Source organism: Onychomys torridus, chromosome 23 (assembly GCF_903995425.1).
Source record: "Onychomys torridus chromosome 23, mOncTor1.1, whole genome shotgun sequence".
Taxonomy (NCBI): domain Eukaryota; kingdom Metazoa; phylum Chordata; class Mammalia; order Rodentia; family Cricetidae; genus Onychomys; species Onychomys torridus.
Genome location: NC_050465.1, coordinates 50997889 through 51018784, shown reverse-complemented (window position 1 = coordinate 51018784; position 20896 = coordinate 50997889). Strand labels below are relative to the sequence as shown.

General features: G+C 39.6%; 1 protein-coding gene across 1 annotated transcript in view; it reads right to left on the bottom strand.

Annotated features, from left to right (window-relative positions):
* Positions 1-5726: 5726 nt before the first annotated feature.
* The window catches only part of Map2 (microtubule associated protein 2), a 133670-nt gene continuing 118500 nt past the window's right edge, over positions 5727-20896 (bottom strand). Inside the window, 4 exon segments of the mRNA XM_036172846.1 lie at positions 5727-8958; positions 9428-9540; positions 14206-14287; positions 16320-16412. Coding sequence (XP_036028739.1) covers positions 8743-8958; positions 9428-9540; positions 14206-14287; positions 16320-16412 — 504 coding nt within the window. The 3' untranslated portion in view covers positions 5727-8742.

The following is a 20896-nucleotide window of genomic DNA, read 5'->3' as shown; positions in this document are numbered from 1 at the left end:
TCAGGAAGCCTCACAGTGCCTTCCTGGGAGAAATTGGGAAGAGACCTAGATTTGGATACTGGAGCAAAACGCAGGTGCAGATCGCAGTATCATAGCTAGCAAAGATTGGCCTTGAGGTTGGCCTATACAGGCTTCCTCACAAACATTGCAGGGACTGGGTTATGCCAGTGTTCCAAATGTTAGTGCAAATTTGTTAAATTGGCAAGATTCCGAAGGTCACTCTGGTGTTATACAACCCTACATCCTTGAGCTTCCAGTGTCCCTCTGGGGGAGGGATCTTATGAAATCCATGGGCTTTCAGTTAAGTAATGAATACTCCAAAGAATATAAAAATATTATGAAAAACATGGGGTGTCATCCTGATTTTGGCCTGGGAAAATTTTTACAATGCAAAAAGGAGCCAATACAAACAGTACCTAGGAAACCCAAACAAGGGTTGGGTTTTTCCTAGGGGCCGCTGAGGAGGGCATTCCCATAACCTGGGTAACGGAGGAGCCAGTTTGGGTTCCTCAGTGGCCACTCTCCTCTGAGAAATTACATGCTGCATATCAATTAGTGAAAGAGCAATTGGAGAAAGGGCACATTAAACCCTCCCTTTCTCCCTGGAATACACCCATATTTGTCATCAAGAAGAAATCAGGAAAATGGAGATTGTTACATGATCTTAGAGCTATAAATGAACAAATGAGAATTATGGGACCTGTACAGCGTGGTCTTCCATTGCTGTCAGCCTTGCCTGAAAATTGGCCTATTATTGTGGTAGATATTAAGGACTGCTTCTTTTCCATTCCACTGAATAGCAAAGACAGTGAGAGATTTGCTTTCACTTTACCGTCCACTAATCATGAGGAACCTGATAAAAGATATCAGTGGGTTGTATTGCCACAAGGCATGGCCAACAGTCCTACAATGTGTCAATTATTTGTAACAACTGCTTTAGAACCTTTGAGAGCATGTTTTCCAGGCTTAAAATGCCTCCATTATATGGATGATATACTGTTAGCAGCTAAAGAAGAGAGCATTCTTCAAGAAGCATATAGCTCACTTGTAGAACTGCTAAAGCAAAAGGGACTCTGTATTGCCCCTGAGAAGGTGCAACAGAGCAAAGTTGTCAATTATCTTGGCTCTAAAATAACTAAACATCATATCATGCCACAAAAGGTAGAGTTAAGGAAGGATCATCTTTGCACATTGAATGATTTTCAGAAATTATTAGGAGATATAAATTGGATAAGAGGAAGTTTAGGAATGGCCAATTATGAATTAAAACCATTATATGATATTTTAATTGGAGATGCAGCCTTGGATTCACCGAGGCAATTAACCAATGCAGCCCGAGAAGCCTTAACGAAATTAGAAGATAAACTACAAAGAGCTTTTCTTCAAAGAGTACAAAATAATGAGGATATTACCCTGTGCATTCTGCCTACCCAGTTACAACCTACGGGAATTTTATGGCAAAAAGGACCCTTGTTATGGATTTATACTAAAATCTCACCTGCAAAATCAATTGAGTATTATCCTGTTGCTGTGGCATTACTTGGGCAACAGGGTATTCAACAATGTTTACAATATTTTGGGACATCACCACAAACGCTAGTTGTTCCTTATGATTCTATTCAAGTCAAGGTATTATGTGCTGCCATAGATGATTGGGCAATACTGCGTTGTACCTATCCAGGACACATAGATTGCCATTATCCTAAACATCCACTATTAACTTTCTTTAAAGAACATCCTGTCGTTTTCCCTAAAGTAACTGCTTCAAAGCCCATTCCAGGAGCAAGTGTTATATTTACAGATGGGTCTAAGACAGGCTGTGGTGCTTATATGGTGGATTCTAATGAACCTGTAAAGCATCAATTCTTGCCAGGTGCACCTCAACAGGTGGAGCTTTCAATAGTTCTTGAAATTTTCAAGGCTTGTCCATTTGCATTTAATTTAGTGTCAGATTCTAGTTATGTTGTTAATGCTTTAAAAAGCCTTGAATGTGCAGGGCCCATCAAATCTTCTAGCCCGGTTAGCTCATTGTTTGGACAATTACAGAAACTGATCTGGCAACGTAAAAATCCCTTTTTTGTGCAACACATCCGTGCACATACCAGTCTGCCAGGTCAGTGTAGTAGATCAGTGTACTAGACAGGAATGGATGTTTGTGGCTTCTGCCATACAACGAGCACATGCTTTCCACAAAGAATTTCATGTTAATGCAAGGACATTACAACAAAAGTTTTCTATCTCACATGCAGAGGCACGAAAGGTGGTACTAGATTGTTCCCAATGTGTCATTTTTCATCATCCTTCTGGATTAGGAGTTAACCCTCGTGGTTTGCTCCCCCTAAAAATATGGCAAATGGATGTTACACACATCTCTGAATTTGGAAGTGTCAAATATGTACATGTATCTGTTGATACCTGTTCTGGAATCATTCATGCCACCCCAATGACAGGAGAAAAAGCCTCTCATGTCATTGCTCATTGCTTAGAAGCTTGGGCAGCATGGGGTAAGCCTCAACAGTTAAAGACAGACAATGGTCCTGCATATACCGGACAGAAGTTCACTTCCTTCTGTCAACAGATGAATGTGCAACTTGTACATGGCCTACCATATAATCCACAAGGTCAAGGCATTGTGGAGCGTGCTCATCGCTCCTTGAAGGAGTTGCTTCAAAAACAAAAAAGGGGAATAGGCTATGGCTGTACCCCTAAGGACAGACTTTCTCTTGCATTATTTACTCTGAATTTTTTGAATTTGGATGCTTCCAATTATTCTGCTGCAAATTTATCTAAAAGGTTGTCTAGTTATCTTTTAGGCAATTGGACCGGAGAGTTTGATAACCTGATGGACCAGCTGAGAATGGCTATTGTCACGGTGAATTCGACTCGAGTGGATACCGGACTGGTGGAGGGATTGTCTTCCTGGATTGCTACAGCCATGGATCACATGAAGGAGTGGGCGGGAATAGGAGCCCTAGTAGGTTTACTGGTGCTCACCTCCCTAGTATGCTTGTGGTGCATTTGTCGCATTAGGATCTCACAGCGTCGCCATGCAGCCATGATTGTCTAAGCCTTTATGGCCATTGATGCAGGGCAGTCTCCCCAAGCCTGGTTGGCTACTTTAAAAGATATTTAGGCACAGGATGCGAGGCCTGTGCACTGCACTTGAGGTTATGATACGCAGACCTCAAGAAGAGCAAGTCTGATTGCATGTGGGTTGGTACCCTAACTCCCACCTCTGTGAAAAGGGTATCGGACGGGTCTAGTGTTCTCTGGGTGGACGACGCCTGGACAAACATTAGTACATGTTCCATTTTAGCAGAGATCAGACCTCTACTCTTGCCTGTTGCTTTGTAAAACAAAAAGGGGGAAACTGTAGAGAGCCGCGTGTAGCCGCACCCTAAAGATGGCTCTGGCTTCTACCCTCTGCCTTCCCGATGGCAAACACTCTTTATGGTAAACAGCTCCTTATTTGGCTGTGGCTGGATTCGTGTGTTGCTGGCATATGCGTGAACCTGTGGACAGTGCCCACGTGGCTGCCTGGGGTTGGCAGCCCAGCCCTACTTAGGTGCTGGGAGAGGCTTGCCCCAGGGAGAGAGAGACACAATGCAATTAATCAAAGGTCTGAATAAACTGTAATGAGAAGGATCCCGGTGTCGCGTCTTCCTTGCTGGTCGAGGCGGGCGCGACAGCAGATGACCTGTCTAAACACTTAATTGAGCCAAGAAATTGAAACTATGCTTAAGCCATTTTAAATTTCTAGTACCGGCAACAGACAGCATGCTAATGATGTCGGCTGATATTGGAGTTTAGTGGGCACCCATCATGAGTTCCAGGTTCTTATGTCCTGGAACAAAGAATTGTAGATACTGACAAGCACAGTGAGAGGATTTATTACAGATGTGGGAGACAGTTGAGCAGCTCACGGGCACCACTGCACCAAGCTGGGGCATAAATTCCCTTAGCATAAGGTTTTTGGCTCATTTGCATACACCCATTGCATTGGGTGTTATGGGATAATCTTTTTGTATACTGTGAAGCTGTGTCTCTGCTTGACCTCATCTGCCTGGGGCACATTCTGATTGGATTAATAAAGACCTGAATGGCCACCAGCTAGGCAGGAGAGAGGAGGCAGGATTTCCAGAGTGAGAGAGGGGAACTGGAGAAGAATCTGAGAGGTGTGCCGATTTGGCCAGGGAGTCTCGGAGCCAGTTGGATGCACAATATTGAGAAGAGGTAAAGAGCCACATGGCAAAACACAGATGAATAGAAACTGGTTAATTTAAGGTATAAGAGCTAATGGGATAAGCCTACACTAAGGCCAAGCTTTCATAATTGATACTAAGTCTCGGTGTCATTATGTAGGGGCTGGCAGTCTAAAGAAAGTCTGACAAGAAAGCCCAACTATACATGAGCTTTTCTGTTCATGCTCTGTCTTGTCACATGTAGTTCTACATAGAGGCTAAGAGACTGAGTGTTTTCTTATCTTAACTCTCCATCCAGGGGTGTGCATTTTAGTATGATTATGAGCTGTAGTTTACTCAGGAACATCTTGGAGTACCACTAAAAGGAAGCCAATAGAGTGTGTTGGGTTTGGGGTGGAGAATCTGTTTTTTTTTTTTTTTTTTTTTTTTTTTTGTCAACCTGCTTTTTCAGATGCTAACTTTCTAAGACTTTCCACAAGACCTGGGCGTCACTCATACTATTTTCTTAGAATAGAAAACTGCATTTCCACTGGAGATCTAGCTCAGTACAAGAACGTTTCCCAGATATGAACTGGAATTGATGCCCAGCACTAAAAAACAAAAAACCTTTTGTCTATCAACTAGATTAGGTAATATAAAATTGCCTTTTATAGGGACTGAACACACAGTAGGAATCTGAAAGGTAATTGTGACTTTTTAAATCTCGGTTTTTCTTTGATTGAATCAAATGATGTGTGTGTACATATACATATCAACACACACACACACACACACACACACACACACACACACACACACACACTTACTTTCCCCCCAGAGATGAAGAAACAATTTAAAAAAAATCTGAAATTTGTGGTTAGGTGACAAGCAATTTTATTTTGCAAAACAATCACTATACAGCAACAAATACATTTGCAAATTGATTGAAAAACATGAACTAACTACAACCAGCCATTGAAGAAATGCCTTTCTATGGTAACAGGCTCTAGAATTATCAGAAGAAAGAACCCCCCACAGATTTGTAGTGATGTGTTGGAACCTTGGGATCCCAGCATACAGAGTACACTTTGTGTTGCATTTTTTTTTTCCTTTTTGCTAAAGTTGAAGTGGACTTTCATGATTGGCGTTCTTTTGGGGTTTGAAAAAATCTTTTTCCTACCGAGGGACTTGGCCTCAACCTACATGGCCAAGCTGGATATCTAGGTGTAAAAACACAACACCAGTGTTGATGTTAGCACGTCAGTCTTTGAAGAAACGTCTGGAATTGCCTCCCCAACCGATTAATCTACCTTTTCTTTTCTACTTCTACCACAAATCATTTCCTTTCCTTCCTGTGGCACGAAGAATAAGAGGAAAAGTGTAAACACAGCTAGGTCAGAATCATCCACATTTAGATTAATTTTTTACTACTACTGATGAGATGCTACATGACTGCTGATCTCTCTTCTACCCCATTTCTCTCTCTCTCTCTCTCTCTCTCTCTCTCTCTCTCTCTCTCTCTCTCTCTCTGTGTGTGTGTGTGTGTGTTTGTGTGTTTGTGTGTGTGTGTGTGTGTGTGTGTGTGTGTGTGTAGAAGGCCAACTATAGTCTACTTTTCAGTGTGCTGGACCTCTTCCTTCAGCTACCTTCAGCCAAACTCAGCTGGAATTACACAGGCATCTTTCCTATGGGTGGGATTTCAGCCCACCATCCTGCTGGAACCCAGCAGGCAGATCCAGAAAGAGTCTGTTCGTAAGTGAACACGGCCTTTGAAACTCATCATGAACTCGGATCCTTCCTGCATTGTTGAAAGGTACCCAATTTTCGGTTGCAGGAGACCCAGAGTGTGTGAGTTTATTGCAAAAGTTGGCCTTTGAACTCTTCAGAACTCTGGATACTTACGTATTCTTAAACAGGTTCTCAGAGGCTAAAGCCAGAGAGAAACTGGCATGAGTCGATCTGGAAATGGAACTGTGAAGCTTTCATTTCTAGATCAGCGTATGTGTATCCCCACAAAAGTGGTGTCCAAAAAGCTTAATTTGAGTCATTATCTTAAGAGAGTAGGTAAGGTGGGATCCATCCCATATTCCCATAAGAAAATGTTTTTAGCCTGTGCATTTCTCTGCCTCTGTCTGGATTCAAAAAGTCAGTCCCTTTATGTTAATTTTTATAGGATCACGTTTTCGTACAAAGAAAGGATTTGTATTTGTTATAATTGTATTAGCATTTGAAATAAGTGATTATTTTGGTGCCAAATCTATTCACTTGGGGCTTACATAATTTTATTTTGAACACACATTGCAAGAAACTGAATTTTAACACTTAGAACATGTTTGCCTAGCCTTAATTTTTATAATAAACCAAGTTGAAATTATTTTCCTCATAGTTTAAAATTACACTAACCATCTGCTAATTTCTTTTTTCCTAGGTAACTTTAATCCCTGTCTAGCACTATCAAGACATGTAAGAAAAGAATGTACTTCTCCACACATCATTATCCCATCTTCCATTTCCGTACATTTCAAGAGAATGAATGAATGAATTGTCCAGAGTGAAAACAGACGTTAGAGTTATTTCAAAAATAAGTTATTTACAAACAAAGACATCCTTTTTGGGTGTGTCAACTTCCTAGCTGAGAAGACTGCCTTGGTTTGATGTTGAGTTTTCTTTTTGACTGTTACAGTGGTCAAATACTCATACTCAATGGGTCACCAAATGCCACACCAGTGTCTCTCTGCTTTGCATCCTCTTGACTTCTCTCTTAAACACTCTTACACCTGTCCTGTTCTAGTTCACCTTCTCCCTTACATGTAGAGCTTGGCTTGCTTCATAGACATAAAAAACTTAGTCAATTTTTTTGTATTTAATTTTTCAGATTCAGCCTACCAATCCCAGGCAAGAAAAAGATTGAATAAAATATATAAAAAAAAGTCCACCCAATTTGATAATGTTTTGTTCTATTTTGGGCCATTGACTATTGCTTATTCATCAAATACAATTTGTAAATGAATCAACTGATTGTGATGTCTAGACATATAAAATAAAAAATAGTATTTACTGATAAATAAGTCATACCATATTTTTGTACAGACTGTGATGTTGAATCCTAGAAAGATGGATTTAGATATCTGTGTCTCAAGGGTTTTACATATGTAGCTTCTCAATATGCTGTGTTTTTCTTTTTTGATCAAGGGATCTGAGGGGTAAGAAAGCCAAATATCTTCTATCAGAGAATTTAATGAACAAATACAATTTGGAGAACAGGAAAACATATCCAAAATTCATAGTTTCAACTTTAGCAAATGGAAAAAAAAGGAAAAGAAAAAAGGGAGGAAACAAAGAAGAAGGAATCAGTTTCACGAATGATTACAGGATTAAAATCCAAACTATTTGGTGATTAAACATGTGATCAATCCATAATCTTTGAACCAACAATCTGTAAACCCTTTTATGTATAACTGGACCCACTCCACAAACTCCATGTTGGTGAAAGCAAAGAAAAATAAACTTTTCTAGCATCACAGGAAAGACTTGATTCTGGCACTGAAACAGGGTTACAGCTTTGAGTTGTTACAGAAAGCAACTTCATGCTAAAATGTTTTGTCTTTTTTCAAATGTATTTTTAACTAGGGAGAGAACCCTGCTAACAGCTACTTTCACATACCTAAAATTGCAACACCAAAGGGTGTAGGAGACACAGATACTGTGAATAAAGAAGTATCATATTCAAGTATATGAGGAAGTATCACAAATGGCCACAGAGAAATATATATATATTTATATCTATAATACTGTATCAAACAGATGGAATAGGGGTTTGAAACTGATTGTGTGAACACAAATCTAGCCAATCAACCAACTTTCTAATCAGACACAAGGCCATCCTAACGAGAGTGCATCGGCCCTAAGAAATGCGCTCTGACACCACTTCTTCAACCAGAGCTCAAATGCTTTATATCTAGTTTTTAGTTAAATAATTTATTGGAATGGCATACTCTGATATCATCATCCAGGTCCCAAATGTTAATAACTTAGTTCCATCTTTCTTCCCATTTATACAAAATAACACTTTAAAACATGTGTTTCTTACATGCTCTTTCCTTCCCCCAGTCAGATGCCTTCAGACTGCTTGATTTCATTCAACCTGTAGTAAGGGACAATGGGCGGTTTTTTAATCTTTTCAACCATGAACAGAATAGTGAAATGAGCAGCTTGGATTTTTAACAAGGCCTTTCAGAATGAGTTGGATAGCCTTCAGGCACATGAAAGGTAAAAATGCAATTTAAAAAATAATAATAATAATACTCCATGCAAAACAGCAGAGCGAAAATAATTGTCCAATTGTATCCATGTAAAGCCATGTGTTCCTGTTGCAGATGGAAATCAGGTAATTTTCTGCATATACTATTCATTTTTTTATATAAAATTGTAACAATTACTACAGTTTGGGGGTGAGATTATTTATCTATGGTTTGTAAAGAATGAATATGACACCTGCTCAGAGCCCACTCCTGCCAAGAGCTCATGCCTAAATATTACCCCAGTGCTAAAGGGGAAGCATTCACAAGCCCTGCTTAGCAAGCGCGGCAGTGACATCCTCAGCCAAAGTGGCAAGCTGAGGGGACTCGAGCAGGTTGATGCTTCCAGAAGAGGAGACGTTGCTGAGTCGTCGGGGTGATGCCACGCTCGACCTGCTTGGGGACTGTGTGATGATCTCAGCCCCATGGTCTACACGGGCCTTTGCGTGCTCTCTGAAGTTCAACTTTTGGCTGTCAATCTGTGTAAGGGAAGCATTAGTTTTCATTAGCCCAAGCGTCTTCACCAGTCCCCGGTTCTTTCCCTGTATCCCACAGCTGATAAGAATATGATGTCTATTCAGCTCAGCATCCCTCCTTCCTGTTGGACAAGTTCTTTAACAAGAGATCTATTTTGATCAAGCTATTTCAGAATGTAGAATTAGGGATTATGCTGGTTTGCTAAAGTGGTAGTATAGGTTCTTCCATTTAGGGACGTCTATGTAGATAAACATGCATATCTGTATGTAACAACAATAAATTTAAAAATATTGACCATGAATTTGAAAGAGAATGAAGGATTCAGGGAGAGGAAAGGAAAAGGGAAAATGATGCAATTATATTATATTATATTTATTACATTATAATTTCAAAATTAAAAGAAATAATTAAAACTTTCATAAGAAATATGTTTGCACAGACACATGACTGGTTCATGGCCTCATCTCTTACCTTCACATTACCACCCCCAGGGACATGGTGAGCATTGTCAAGGGAACCGACTTTAGCTTGGGCCTTTTCCTTGAAATCCAGTTTTACACTTTCAATTTTCACACGTCCACCACCTTTAAGAGGAGAAAGCCTTTTAAATTCCTTGCTGAAATGAAATCTCATATTTATGAAAACTATCCTCACACAAGGATAAACCATATAGAATGCCAGAGATGGCTATAATCTACTATCCTAACCAGACATGAGAGGAATCTGCTCAAATTTTCAGTCCACACCATTTCCCCTTATGAGGCAATAGAATGACATTCTTCTTATACCATTGTATAGATTGCTTCACATATTATACATTACTTCTCTATCCATGTCTGCTTTAGAAACCAGAGTGGTTTTCCTAGTTGTTATAATACCGCTAAAAATAACACAGTCATGAAAATATCCTATTGCATCCTTTCTAAAACTTCGGACATGTAATCTTTTGTTTTTACCAGAACAAATTAAATGGAAATGAAACTACTGTTTATTGATCTTCATAATAAAAATCCATGCATCTAAAAAAGTTTTAGGCTGTAATGGTGGATGTCTTAGACAGCTGTGAACTTGACACATCTAGAGTTATCTGAGGGGATCTCAATTGAGGGCTTGTCCCAATCAGAGTGCCTGTGGCCTTGTCTGTTAGAGATTGTCTTTGTTGATTGATATGGCAAGGCTCAGCCTACTGTGGGCGGCACCATCCCTGAGCAGGTGGGCCTGGGCTGTGAGAAAGCTAGATGAATAGGAGCCAACAAGCAAGTCAGAAAACAACCCAGCAAAGCAGGATTTCTTCATGGCTTCTGCTTTAGTTTCTGCTTACATTCTTGCTCTTGTTGCCCTCCAAGATGGACTGTGACCCGGAAGTACAAGTTGAAATGAACCCTTTCTCCCTTAAGTTGCTTTTGGTTATGGTTACTCAACAGCAGTGGAAGGCAAACCAGGACAGTGGGTGTGTGGACAATCCAGTTACCTCTCTATCTGCAGAGTCTACCTCCTTGGGCTAGAAAACATTTGAAAAAATGCATGTGTATCGAACATCTACAGGACCTTTTCCTTATCATTATTTCCTGAATATTATATAATTAAGTTTATACAACATTTAGATTGTGTTAGATGCTATACATAATAATGAAATGATTTTAAATATATAGAAATGGGAATCCATGCCATTTTATGTCAGAGACCTGAGGATCTGGGCATCCACATGGAGTTTTGGAACCAGTCCTCTATATATGAGAGAGAAGACTGCCCTCACTTGTTCGTTTTCAACATCAACAACTTTGCTGATGAAATGAGTCAAGAACTGCATTTTTTATAACTAGTTTTAAGGCCTCCATTTAATTAGCATACAGAGTGCCAGGCTATGTCTTTGAATAGATTCTTGTACAGATGCCGACAAGGTCACTGTTCTGATAACACAGAGACAGGTTTTTGGTCGAGCTGTTTCCTGTATTGCTAACAGTCTGCAGTGTGAGAATCTGCTGATGATTATGGTGCCATGACCACCCTTCCCTGAAGACCTCTTGCAGATTTTCGAATGTCGGAGTTTCTTCTACACTTAGTAGTTATTCAGTGTCTCTCAGATGGTTAACCATGGCTGAGTGTCTGCTTATATCTTTGACTTAGAAAGGTAGACTACAGGTTTCCCCATCATGATCTTGATGCCTTTGCTCACTGAATCCCTTGTCTTTCTCTTTGACTGGACTCCTGGAGCGTGGCCTGGTGTTTTGGCTGTGGATCTCTGCATCTGCTCCTATCAGTTACTGGAGAAAGGATCTATGATGACAGTTAGGGTATTTTGGAGCCCATGACCTGTGATGGGACACCTTGAACAGCCTTGAGGCAGGGGGAGGGGCTTGGACCTGCCTCTACTAAATATGGGAGGCCTTACCTTCTTTTGGAGGGAATGGGGGGTAGGTTAGGAGGGGAGACTAAAGGGGGTGGAAGGAGGGAAGAGGGGGATATTTGATTGGTATGTAAAATGAATAAAACATTTTTAATAAAAAAGAAAGGTAGACTACAATCTTTTTTATATATTTGCACCTAAGAGATTTTCAAGGGATGCTTGGTTTCAACTACATGCATTTGTCTGGAAGAAGTGCATCCCATAATCTGATACTTCCACTGGATTTTGATTTAGAAAAATGCTTACAAGGATCTATTAAAAAATATGGAAAACACTTCTCAATTTGGAATTCTTGATGTTTATGTATCTCTGTAACTCTTTAGGGTTCAGTTAAGTTTCCACATTTGAGAGGGGAGGATTACAAGGGTCAGTACATCCCAAGGGCAATGGGGGAGGCTCGTCTTGAGAAAACCTTCCTGATCATAGTATCTTCCGACCAGATAAAGAAAGAGGTCTCAGTAAGGTTCAATCACATGTTTCCTGAGCTTGTGACACCTTTCTTGTTCTAACTCTAGACATTGATGTTAATAGCCAAGTGCTTGGCCAAAGGCCTCTTGTAATTGTTAGGTATTGAAGTACATTTTCAAAAGCATTCATTTTCCTCCCGAAATTTAGGGTGTATAAACTTCTATGTAATTCACATGTATGGGAGATACCTCAGACTATGCATCATTTCAGGGAACATTGTTCTTCCTATGTTTTACCTAGCCTGTGGGTCTCACTTGTTGATTGTGATGGGATTAGCTTCATTCATGTAACCTTGGATAGCTGGAGAATGTTGGACCTTTTAACTAAGGATATTAATTGTTTTGGAATCTTATTTTTGTATTTTTTGGTGGATTATGGTAGAAATTCCTCTCCCAAGATCCTTTTATTTGATGGTAGGCTGTGTTAACATAGTTCAGTTAAAATATTATTGAACTTTTTTTTTTTTTTTTTTTTTTTTTTTGAGACAGGGTTTCTCCGTGTTGCTTTGTGCCTTTCCTGGAACTCCCTTTGGAGACCAGGCTGGCCTCAAACTCACAGGGATCCAATTGCCTCTGCCTCCCGAGTGCTGGGATTAAAGGCACGTGCCACCACTGCCTGGCTGAACTTTTTTTTTAAAGGAAAGAAAAATAATATATTGACACAAACTACATCCAACAAATTCTAGGTCTGTTAGTTTCTCACTAGAGTCTTATGGAACATTTAGACAAGCCCATTTGAATTTAAAGATATATGCCTCTGGTTTTAAAACACTTTGGCAGTCACCCTGAGCAGTAATCATGAAAAACTATAATCTTCATCATGCTTTAAAGTGAAGTGTAGATATTTCTATTCGTGTCCTTGAGCATTGAACTGTTTCCTTTTCTTTCAGGGTGGATGCTTACATTCCACAGCAACTCTGTGAAAAGATTGCTATTGTCAAGGATCTCCAGGTTGACACTTCCTTTATGAATTTAGTCATCCAACTTAGTTATAATAGAAGAACCAGATTTAGAAACAAGTAGGAGTCTGTGACAATAGTCTTTTATGTCCAGCAAATCATACACAGAACATTGCCTTTATTTCTATGATGGTTTCTGTGCATCCAAACTCTAGGTGAATTTGACTCATTCCATCTGTCCATCTGCCCAGAATCAAAGAAACCAGCATTTTTTTTTTTTCAATTTTGTAAGAAAATTGGCAATGTGGCAAAATACCCAAGTTACATGACGAACTGAACTAACAGTAGTAGTCAGTCCCTCAGTGGTAGACCAGCTATGGACAGGGGTTTTGAAGGTCTGAAGTAAGATAAGGGCCCTTGCTGGTAAGGCAAGGAGACAGGCTGGATCTACTGGCACCATTCTGTAACCAGCAATGCAGAGTCCATACACAAAGATTCAGTCTCCTTGATTTGCCATGAACACCCTTTGGTACAGTGAAGACTTGTTTCTAGCTATTTCAATGTCCACTCTGAGACTATGCATTTTTGTATTTAATCAAAAGGGTCTTAATAATTTCCTGTCTAGAAGTCTCAGTTCAATTATTGTGATAACTTACTTTTGACAATATTTGAGAAGATAATTAGTCTACTAACCTACATTTGGCTTGTATGTTAAGATGCCAAACAGATGGATAAAGCCAATGATTTTGCCATCCTGTAATTCAATGGTATGTTATAAATTGTACAGTGTCAAAATATCCTTAAGAACATTAGACATTTGACAGTTATTCATTATTATATATGTCTGAAGGTGGAATTTAGCACAAATAAACCATTTGTAATACTCAGAGCAAAAAACATGACTCATGTTACACTCATACATTTGAAATGTAGATCTTCCACCACAGCAGGTGGGAATTTAAGTTCTACTTTAAAGTACCAGCCTATGAGATAACCCTGAAAAGACAAAAGGGTCTAGGACCAAGTAAGATGCCATATTGCCTTCTGCTGAGGATTCCTTGTGCTTACTCACTCAAGAAAGAGTTGGAGAAGTCAATCAGATAAATGGCTTTCTTAAGCTGTGAGACCCAATGCTTACTTCACATATTGTAGAAAAAATTTTAGGAAAAATATTTGGAGATACTGTCTTCAGTCACTGTTCTTACATATAAGACTTGATGTATTTTGTAGTCTAAATATTCTGAAAGAACTCCAGTGATCTATACACATGGTCACCTCCAGGTAATTAGGTTCACTGATCCTAGAGGAAGGTGCTCTGACAGTTTAAACTTAAATTTCTATTAACAAATCATGAAGTATCAAGAGTTTGAAACAGTTTTTCAGTCATGTTTTCCACAAAAGCATCAAGAATTCTGCTTGTCTACTTCTTCAATCCAATGAGGTATTATTATTAAATTGTTACAAATATTTTTTTACCTGGCCTGTGACGGATGTTCTTCAGAGAGCCACATTTGGATGTCACATGGCTTAGGTCTATCTTCTTAGTAACAATTTGTACCTGTGTGAATCACAGAAAATGAACTTTAGATAGCTTAGACATGCAAGGCTCCCAAGCTGGGCACAAATCGGGACATGTACCCACACTTGTAACATGTGACATCACATTCAGAAACACACACACACACACACACACACACACACACACAGTCACTCACTTATAAATGCACACACATAGACACACACAGACACACGCAAGACAGACAGACAGACAGACAGACACACACACACACACACACACACACACACACACACACACACACTTTCCCATCTGTTTCCCCTACTTCAAACTTGAAAGGAGAACCCAAGTAAGTGAATACCCTGGAACAGAAGTTTTATTAGTAGAAAATAGATGATGCTGTAAGAGCATGAAGACATTTGTATTAATAAGGCAAGCATCCCCTGAGAAAAGTCCCACCATGTTAAACTTTTCCATAGCAAAGAACCAAGAGAAGGATGGGCTATTATGTACAAGGTGACTTTTATACAGAAGTGACTACTGCTGCTCACAGTAACAAGACCAGCATGGAGACAGAAGTTAAGCTCTAAGCGAGCTTTCCTAAACTGTTCCCGTAGCTTGGCTCAATTTTTCTTGCACACTGAGCTATAAAATGATAGTTTTTCTTGTTTTTTTTCTGGTTCATTGAAAAGTTTCATCTGTCAATATTTGAAACAGTTTTCTACTACCTGTTGGAATGGTCCAGTGTCCATCAGCATCAGAAGAATGTAAGAATCCCTCAGACACAGGGAATATGCACAAAAAAAACTCAGGTGATTCCTCTCTTAAGGGAAGTTTAATCTCACTGTTTTGCAGGTTGGAAGTGCCAACCTAAGCTTAGTGTAAGATCTTACATTATCTGAATTTATTCTTTACTGCTGTATTTGGACCAAAGGCATTTGCCATGTAGGGCAGCATGGTCCATCTTCTGCTACCCTCAAGGGAATAAACTGGACCAGTGCTTCTTTCATGAAACATCACATGATGTTATGTATACTTATACTCAGGAGAGCAACCAAGTCAGTGTGGATACCGATCCTGAGGCATAGACCAGCATCCATGAAGGAGCCCAGCAAATACTACTGTGGCATTTCCACAGCAGAGATTTCATGCTCAGTCTGCTTTGCTTATCGGGTGACCATTCTTTATAGAATGGACCAATATTTTCTTTTTAGTGCTTAAATCCATTTCTGCTTGGCCAAAGAGTGAGAAGATAGAAGAATCTTAGATTACTGAAGGTTCAGTGTCTGACGCCCTGTACATTACTTAAGTCACAGATTATCAGAGTTCCATGCTTAGACGGCAGAAAAAAAATAGAGTCGGCATGATATACCCTTTGAAATCATTCTTATTTTCTGGGGGACCATGATTTCTTTAGCTTGAGCTTAACTGACTACTTCCACTCTGCTTCCACCAACAGGTAAGAAGCGTGGATTTGGTATTCATTTCTTTTCATCGGATATTATTTACACAAAGTGAAAGAGACAGGAAAAAGCCCATCAGGATAGAATGTATGCTAGAAGCGCAGTCTTTTTACTTTGAATTATAGATGAGCTATGCTTTGCCAGTGTTGTACTATTCCAGAAGATATCCTAACTTCCATGAATAATGAACCATGGAGGATTGACACTACATACTCTGGGTGCTTTCATGTATACCAGTCTTTGAGTCAAGAGTAAATGAAATGAAGTTAGGAAAGTGTGAGCCTGGCATACTTCTTCAGAGGAAAAGAGAAAGCAATAGAAGCACCTTGCTGACTGCAAAGGCCAAGGAACAGTTAGCAGGCGAGGAGGGGTGGCCATCCCCCGGAAAGAAACAACTACACAGTACATCTAGCCAGCTTTCCTTTCTCAACCGATCTGACAGGAAAGGACGGGAAGCCCATCACCAAGAAAGCAAAGCCAGCAAGCTAGATGACACATGTTGAGAAAAGAGGTGTGTCATGAGGAATGTGAAGAAGGAGGAGAGGATTCCTGGCTGTGCAGGAGGCTCCACACACTTTCATGACAGCTTTCTCAGACGAGCTTCTACTTACATTTCCGCCCCCAGCAGAATGTTTGATGTTATCCTTGGAACCACATCTTGACTGAACTTTGCTAAAATCGATCTTCTTGTTTAAAATTCTAACCTAAAAGGAATTGGAGGTAACATTTTTCTTTCCAGGTCCTGGGCGGAGGGAACGAGAATGCGGAGTACTACACAGGCCCTTCTACTTCCTTCCGCCCATGGTCCACCACGCAGGAGAAGAAACTACGCTGCCTCGGAACTGTAGCTATGTCCTGGAGCATGAGTCCTCCTTTTCCTGGAACCCCAAAGGCCAAGTATCCTAGCTCTATAGACAGAATCTGGAAACAGGAAGAATGGAAAAATAGTACTTGGATCATCTGTGATGGGGAGGCTGGAACACTGGGGCTCTGGTTTACTCAGTAGCTCAGTCATGTAGTAACTCAGGTTAGCCCAAGATCTTGGAGGATATGCCGGTGCTGCTCTCAGCCTCCCTACCCCCTCCCTACCTGCAGTCATCAGTTATTAACCACCTCCTGCACTTAACTGTTCTGTTACCCTACACTGAGTACGTGCGGGGTTGGGGGGGGGGGCGTGAGGGGGTAGGGGAGTGGAGGTGGTGGTGGGGTGGGGCTCATGCTTGGTCTGGTTGACAGTCCCAAGTCAGGATTCCCATTCATGCAAGAATTCCTGGTCCCCTAGAAAGGTCAACAAAGAACCCCTGGGTCTATTTTGAGTATGGCTGCATCTTTTAAAGGCCCCCTGCTTGCAACAACTCCTGAGCTACCTTTACCCATTGCTTTCATATGCCAAGGTAAGAAAACCAAAGTCCACAGTCAGCTGACTTAAGTTAGGCCATCTAGGATTTGGTTGCAGCCTCAAGACCTGAGGCAAAATGTTTTATTTAGTTATTCAGGAAGTCAAGCATTCTTCCTGAAAACCACAGCAAATCAGGACCTGGAAAGTGTTTACTGTGCTTTAACATACTGTAAAAGTCGTAACCGCCATAATTTCTTTCCTGTGTCTTTTGAAGTTGGCAGGTTTTGAAGGACAAACAAAATAAATATAGAAAGAAGGATTTACTTTTGTTTTGCTAATTGGTAAACTTGGTTTTCTTTCTTTCGGATACATCTCCCTGACAGCTTAAAAAAATCACATTGTTATATCTTTAAGGTACAGTTTATCTTCTGTACATACTCTTAATAACTTTAGTTTAAATGTAAGTCTTCTTGAGAGTATTAACAAGTATATGGGTATCTGCAGAAAAAAAAAACAAACTAAAATTCAAAATGGCACAGAATCCTATTTTTAGCTAGGCAAGGCTTAAACCACAGTGCCTGTCTAACGTGAACAAGACAGCTTGTCCCTTGCAAAGAATTATCATTGGCAGCTCTCATCAGGAGCCCATGGCAAGGACATTCAAATTCAGAAGACATGATGCTAGGCTGATCTCTAGGGCATAACAAAACTTGCAATGTAAGAACTGTGGGGATAGCATAGGATGTACAGCTATCATTAAAGGTACCACATTCTTCGGGTTTTACGTAAGTGGTGGAAGTAGTTGCTTTTCAAACTGTGATGACCATTACATTTAAAACCTCAATTATTAATTATCTTCAGAAGGCAAATCATCTCAATTTGTTATGCCTAGTGATAATATTTTAAATAATTCTGGAAATAAAATAGAATTTATATGAGCCATTTTACTAATCTATGAGGATGAAAGGTATTTCTAATTTTATTTCATAAATTTCAATTTAAACATTGAAGTCTCTAAATCATCAGAACCCAAACATTGATTCTGATTCACTTATTGTAAGAACAGAAACCCATGTCCAGCTTCATAGATCTGTCTGGCCTTAACATTTATTTGACAATTTTAATGATTTCCAAAATAAATGATATAAAAAGACTCACCTTGCCAACATCACTTAGAATGTTTTAGAATCTCAAAATCCTATAATTTAAAAAGCTTGCTTTTGTTGATTTTTCCCCCCGAGTCACTCATTTTTCCAGGAAAAACTTAATTGGTCTTTTAAAATGATACAACTCTACTCAATTTGTAATGTGAAACAGGCTTTGAGCATGAATAATGACATATTGTTTACAAATATATGTATTGCAATAGCTTTGAAACATTTTTATTTAAAATGAGGCCAAGGATGACAAATAAAAATACACAGTCCTCCACGTTGCATAATGGCTCAATTTAAATGCTTAAAGGTGATTCTAGTCTCCTACATTTTACATTGACATCGGTGATTCGGTAGCTTAGCTGAATTTTTGTTCAGATAACAGTAATATAATTTTGAGGCAGTATATAAGTATAGGTCAATATGTCATTAGTCATTTAATCAGAAGTTTGAAGTGACTACTAATTCTGTCTGTTCTTCTACCTTGCTTGAGAAGTACATAGTTAATTTCTAGATATTATTTACATGACTCCAAGGGGACTTCAGCATGGTGTTTTAATTGTGACAACTTATTACCATATCCTGTACATATGATAAACTATCCCTTTAGAGAGATTAACGTTCCTCTCACAAAAAATGGGGTTGTTTTAGGAAAAGGCCAGTAAAGAGCCAATCTGAGTAGTTACTTGGACATTCTGGAACCTGTAAAATGAAAGAAGATACATCTCTGAAGGTCTGTTTTCAGCAAAACAATATAAGTGAGAGACATTCATCCCAGGATCAACTTGAATTTCTTGTCCAAGGAGATATTTACTTATTCATTTTAACACGCACTGAGGGGTCTGTCTTTATCTAAACAACTACATGTCAGCTCCACTGCTAAGATACAGGTAATATCGGTGTGTGATTATACCAAATCAGCACTCTGCAATCTTCAAACACCCTGGAAGGATGGACCTCAGTTGCAACATTGTTGCTGTCTTCTCCCAGGTGAATTTGTCTCATAAGAATCTTGTGAAAAGGTAGTGGGCAATGATATTCCTGCAAGCTCTCGGAAGAGCGACCTTTTCTTTTGGTGTTATTTCTCAGCACATCTTAGAATGAAGCTCTCCTTTGATTACAAAATCACATGCCTCTCTCAAATGGAGCTCCCATTCCACTGGAATGGAAACTGTTGCTCTGGTTGCTGAAAACCATCTGATTAAAGCAAAAACAAGAACATGTCAGACATCCTGAAGATGAAAAGTCAGCCGTGTCGATGATGCTCCTCAATGATGTGCTCATCCGCAAAGTTTATGTTCTCATGAACACACGTTTGGGTTTAGAACTGCTACAGTTAATTCAGAATGTAATGAACCCTGCCTATAATTTCCTCAAAATTGATGTATATAATAGATATTTTTAAATAGACATGTAGGTTGAAATAAATTTATATTTCATGTAGAATTAACATAAAACTGTAGAGGGAAAGTGTAAGTTGAAGAAGGGGCTGACTCTTTCCTAGAGACTGTTTATCCAGAGCAGTTTATCACATTGCATAGAAAGTGGGACCACACTGAAACCCCCATGCTGGGCAGGCAATGCTGAGAACTTGGAAAAGTTTTACCATTTGACACACATCAAGACTTCAAAGCAGCCTCCCAACAGGACATGGAAGGGAAAGACACTATAAACACAGTAGCCATTGTAATTCTAGAAAATCAGCAAGCCTACAGACAAGCAAGGAGTTCCTTCAAAGTCAAGCTCCATAATTTCTTCATGTTAATGTTTTCCCGTCATTAAGATGTTTAGAAAATTCTAAGGAATAGAAGACTAGGTCACTGAAGTAAATTAACTTCTAAACCGTCTGCTCAGCTCCCCACGGCATCCTGAGGTCTAGGCTACTCATACCCTTGTTTGGCTGAAAAAAATAGCAAACAAAACAGGGCAGTACAGATTTCAGTTTTGTGAACTCCAAGGAATGATTTTCTCAGAGGTTTGAATAATTAATATTCACAAATATAGCTCTAGAAATGTTGTTGCTCTACAAAAGACCTGTGGATTATAGTTTCACAATCTCTGTTGAATGTAGACAGGCCCATTGATCTAAGGACCTTTTGTTTTGAGATAGCAATAGTTTCAATAACAAAAAGAGATAAATACAATCAGCAAATAAGTCTTTTCAGCAGTAATGTATTGGACTTTGGTGAACAGTTCCTCCCTTCACACTAGGGTGACTGACACTATTTTCAACTTCGTTATTTTATTATTCACCCATTTATCACTTACCATGGCCTTAATTAAGGCAGTAGAAGAAGACAAGAGAAGTCAAAACAAAGCCTGTCTAGTCTCTCAAGATTTAGAGACCACGCTTTGCTCTCTCTTGCACATCTGTCATAGACCAGTCGGCAACCTCATTGATCTTTATATGTGAATGAGAAAACAGTCTTATCTATACTCTTTGCCTTAGTCTTTCTCGGAAATTCCACTGTCTTTGGCCCAGCTAATCTGAGAAAGGCAGATTGAGGCAGTAAATGAAACTTCCACAAGGCAAACAATCAAATTCGCACACATAGCCACACCTTAGCCTTCTCTAGCCATATAATAATGAACAATCTGAGAAAACAGGTTCTGTTGACTGGTCCCATTCGCAACTATTACAGGGGCACAGAACTTGTGCGGCTTTTGTTGGCAGGATCTCACTATGTAGGCCAGG